Below are 5000 nucleotides of genomic sequence, written 5' to 3' on the forward strand. Positions count from 1 at the left end.
AATGAAAGGTAAATCAGGAAGAGGAGAAAGACAGTATGAGAAAAGGAAGAAGAAGAGGAAGAAAAAAAAATTAAGAGGGAGAGAAGAGGAAGAAAAGAAGAGAACATAAAATTAATAGGAAGAGAAAAAAAATAAAGGATATAGGAGAAAGATAACGAAAGAAGTTAATAAAAAAAGGAAGAGGAAGAGAAGAAGAAAAGAACGTTAAATCAAGAGAAAAAGAAAAAAACAACAACTAAAAACAACTCAAACTTAATGAAAACCTAACTCGTTAAAAAAAAGAAAAAAAAACTTCAGGTGAAAAAATCTTGATAAATGATGAAACAAATACGGAAATAAAAAAAATAAAAAAATAGGAAGATAAGAGAGAAATTAAAACACCTCATTAATTTCCCCCCCCTCTTTTATTTTCCCCTCACTCTCAAATCTTAATCAGAGAATAAATAAATAACCCTTTTTTTTTTCAATCAGTCACATTCACCTATTTAGTTTTAGCGCAGCGACACATAAATCACCTTCAAAAACACGACCCCACAATACATTCCCTTCACCTGATCACTATATTCACATCTGTTAATTATCACCGCTATCTATTCACACCTGCTCGCCTTCCTCTATTTATCTAACCCTTTCCTGTGTTTACGAGCCTCACTTCTTACTGCACAGGAAGGAGACCAAGGCCCATTTTCTTTGAGCGCTTGTACATCACGTTTTCTTCCTCAGATATAAATCGTGAGTGATAAACTATAAGAATGAGAAAAATATAGACGGTAGGAGGAGGAGGAGGAGGAGGAGGAGGAGGAGGAGGAGGAGGGAGGGAGAAAAAAGGAAATATTGTATGCAAGAGACGAATAAATTAGGAACAAAATAGAACTACACGTACGTAGAGAAGGAAGAGAGAAAGAGAGAGATAATAAAAACTAAAAATATAATCAAGTAGTCATGATGGAGGTGAAGGAAGGAAGAAAGGAAGACTTCGAGGAGGAGGAGGAGGAGGAGGAGGAGGAGGAAGGGGTCACGCGGCGAGGAGGTTTCATCGTACATTTGGCAGCCGTCCCTCCTCTTCTTCTTCTTCCTCCTCCTCCTCCTCCTCCTCCTCCCTCTCTCTCACTCTCCCACTCCCTCTCCCTCGTAACTCTCACACACCTGCAAAATTATCATCGCACGCCGACTGCGACTTGCTGTCTTGGTCTCCCGCCATGATGTAGTGTGTCTAGTCTCAATATCAAGCTCTCTCTCTCTCTCTCTCTCTCTCTCTCTCTCTCTCTCTCTCTCTCTGTCTTGGTTCCTTCACTTTATCTGCATTTAGACTTTCCATCGTTTTTTTCTTTCTCTCTCTCTCTCTCTCTCTCTCTCTCTCTCTCTCTCTCTCTCTCTCTCTCTCTCTCTCTCTGTCTTGGTTCCTTTCCTTTATCTGCATTTAGACTTTCCTTCGCTTTCTCTCTCTCTCTCTCTCTCTCTCTCTCTCTCTCTCTCTCTCTCTCTCTCTCTCTCTCTCTTAGTTTCCCTCACCCTTGTCTCCTTTCCTCCCATTGTTTCCTCTCAAGTCTTTCGTTTCCTTCATCTCTCTCTCTCTCTCTCTCTCTCTCTCTCTCTCTCTCTCTGGGAAAGTGTTAGAGAAGGCAAAGGAAAGGAGGGAAGAAAGAAAGGAAGGAAGGGTTGAGGAATGGGGAGATGGAGGAATGGGGAAGTCGAGGAATGGGGAGATGGAGGAATGGGGAGATGGAGGGATGGAGGGATGGAGAGAAAGAGGACAAAGCATCTCGGGTCATAAGGATCAGAGGGCGTAATGGCTTTCTGTGCCTCGATTTTTAGGTGAAATGCGTCCTTACGGCTTTTTTCCATTCGCCTCTTCCCTCCTTTACTGTAGCTCGTTCTTCCTCCTTTTTATTCCCTGTCTTTCACTGTCTGTCTCCTGTCTCTATTCCTTCTCTGTATATTTTCCTTCCATCTCCCTTATTCTTTTCTCCATCTACATTATTTCTTCTCTCCATCTCCCTATTCTATTCTCTCCATCTACCTATTTTCTTCCTTCCATTTTCTTTCGTTCTTCTCTCTGTCTCGCTTACTCCTTCTTTCTTGTAGGTAAGGAAATCTAAAACTCTCTCTCTCTCTCTCTCTCTCTCTCTCTCTCTCTCTCTCTCTCTCTCTCTCTCTCTCTCTCTCTCTTCTGTCCTTCTCTTGTCTTCCCCTCAATACCCTCATCTCCCAAATTCTACCCTCCCTCTACTCTTCCTCTTCCTCCTCCTCCTCCTCCTCTTCCTCCTCCTTCTCCTCCTCCTCCCCCGCACATGTGAGAACCAGGATACGAGCCGTGTTCGCTTCATGTTCTGTGTGAGTAGTGGCTCTCTGACCCCAGCGCCGACACACACACACACACACACACACACACACACACACACACACACACACACACACACACACACACACACACACACACACACACCTATGCTGCGCTTTAATATATGGAAGAAATGCAAATATAGTTATAACATATGTGCTGTTTTTTTCCCTTTTTCCCTTTTTTTTCATTTTGAACATACGACTAATTGGTGAATGAAATTAATTGGTGACAGACTTTCACACTTTGACACTTGAACTGGAGGAGGGAAAGCGTCAATAGATACTTCACGTCTAAGGAGAGGAGGAAGAACATTTAATTTCAGTGATGCGAAGAACCTGCAGAATCATGATACGTGGAAAATTAATACATAGAGAGTTAGAGTGGGGAAACTAACTAAAACACTACAGAGCCAGCTATTCATCACTATATGTACTAAATGAAAACTACATAAATCGTTCACTAAAATCTAACTATAACAAAGAATACGATAGAGTCATAAGGTGGGAGTTATTACTAAGGTTATCTCTATCTTATCTATCACACGAGACCAAACAAAGCTAATGTAAGGAAACTCTATCACAAGTGGCTGAGATATGTCTAAACCTTTCACCTCACTCACTGTCTGAACTAACCCAAATGAATGTAACTTAACGTAACCTAATTATATCGAAACTAACCTAACCTAACATCAAAACATCAGGAATCATATAAAGTGAAAAATATTACTCCAATTTATTCATTCAAATTCTTTTACCTAACCAAACAAAAATCCAACTATCGCCCAACTTAACCTAATCCAAGAACACTGAAGCCAAATTAACCCAACACAACCCAGTCTAACTTCAGCCAAACCAAACAAAATCCAACTTATAATTAAATCTAACCTAACTTAATCTAACCAAAACAAATCCAACTAAACCTATTCCAACCCAACAAATTTGAATCCAACCCAAACCGACACAAATAATTAATAGATTCGTATTCAGAAACACTTTGCTCTCTCGCCACCAGTGCTTTCCAAGGCCACAGAGATGACGAGCAGGGTTTTCAAGAGTGTTTCCTCAGTTAATAATGCAGAAGTCTTGTCACTCTGCCTCCATAACCACACAAACTTTCTTAAAAACGCTTTGCTCTCTCATCACCACTGTTTCCCAAGGCCACAGAGATATTTAGGAGGGTTTTCAAGAGTGAGTCTCCAGTTAATAATGCAGAAATCTTACCAATACGCCTCTAGAATCGTAAAATAAACATCTTAAAAAACTCGTGTATAAATCAAAATAAACCTTGAAATAGTGAAGGTGAAGGACATAAGTGTTTGAGAATACGAACCTAAAATCTGAACCAACCTAACCCAACTCATAAACCTATCCCAAATCAACTTAACCCCTACAAAACTTAACCTAACCTATCCCAATGTAACCTTACCTAACCTAACCTAACTAAACCTATCCCAAATCAACTCAACTCCCAAAAATTAACCTAACCTATCCTTTACGTAACCTATCCCAATGCAACCTAACCTAACCTAACCTAACTAAACCTATCCTAAATTAACCCAACACAAAAAGACCTAACCTAACCTATCCTTTACGTAACCTAACCCAATGTAACCTAACCTAACCCAACCCAGCCTAACCCAGCCGTCCTTCACAGCCTGCCAGCAAGACAGTGACCATTAGGGGAGGGACGGACAAGACAGTGCATAGAGAGAAGAAGAAACGTACTTTACCACGTCATTCATGGTAACCTGGGCCAGGTGCGACGCCGGGGAGGAGCCAGGTGACTGCTTACCTGTGTGGGGAGGGAAGCCATTAGTCAAGGTGAGGAGAGAGAGAGAGAGAGAGAGAGAGAGAGAGAGAGAGAGAGAGAGAGAGAGAGAGAGAGAGAGAGAGAGAGAGAGAGAGAGAGAGAGAGAGAGAGAGAGAGAGAGAGAGAGAGAGAGAGAGAGAGACAGACAGACAGACAGACAGACAGACAGACAGACAGACACAGACAGAGACAGAGACAGAGACAGAGACAGAGCCAGAGACAGAGACAGAGACAGATAGATAGATAGATAGATAGATAGATTCACAGACAGAAGGACAGACAGATAGACAGACATATAGATAGGCAGAAAGGCAGACGAACAAACAAAACTGCCTGAAATAGACACACAGAAAGAGAACATTTTATGAATATGTGTGCAGTGAAAATTGAAATTCGTAATGTTAAATAAAGTCTAATGGAGAATTTTACGTGCAACTGTGAAACATATATATACATTTTTTTTCATATATATTTCACATTTCCAACTGATCACAATTATCTATCTCTATATCTATCAGTAAAGCTTTTTCTTGTGACATACCAAACTGAAATCGAAAAAAAAAAATCTATCTATTCGTGAGAGAGAGAGAGAGAGAGAGAGAGAGAGAGAGAGAGAGAGAGAGAGAGAGAGAGAGAGACAGTATACATAAATCGGCTTGTGACATACCAAACTGAAATCGAAAAAAATCTATCTATTCGTGAGAGAGAGAGAGAGAGAGAGAGAGAGAGAGAGAGAGAGAATAGTGTGATGTGGTGTGATGTGGTGTGTGTGTGTGTGTGTGTGTGTGTGTGTGTGTGTGTGTGTGTGTGTGTGTGTGTGTGTGTGCCTAAACAGTATACATAAATC

General features: G+C 40.9%; 1 protein-coding gene across 1 annotated transcript in view; it reads right to left on the reverse strand.

The window, feature by feature from the left end:
* LOC123512920 (homeobox protein PKNOX2-like) overlaps nt 1-4114 on the reverse strand; it is a 217564-nt gene extending 213450 nt beyond the window's left edge. The window contains exon 1 of the mRNA XM_045269577.1: nt 4069-4114. Within this exon, the coding sequence (XP_045125512.1) occupies nt 4069-4085 (17 nt within the window). The 5' untranslated portion in view covers nt 4086-4114. The remainder of the gene's footprint in view (nt 1-4068) is intronic.
* Nucleotides 4115-5000: the final 886 nt, after the last annotated feature.

The sequence above is a fragment of the Portunus trituberculatus genome, chromosome 35, assembly GCF_017591435.1.
Source record: "Portunus trituberculatus isolate SZX2019 chromosome 35, ASM1759143v1, whole genome shotgun sequence".
Classification (NCBI taxonomy): domain Eukaryota; kingdom Metazoa; phylum Arthropoda; class Malacostraca; order Decapoda; family Portunidae; genus Portunus; species Portunus trituberculatus.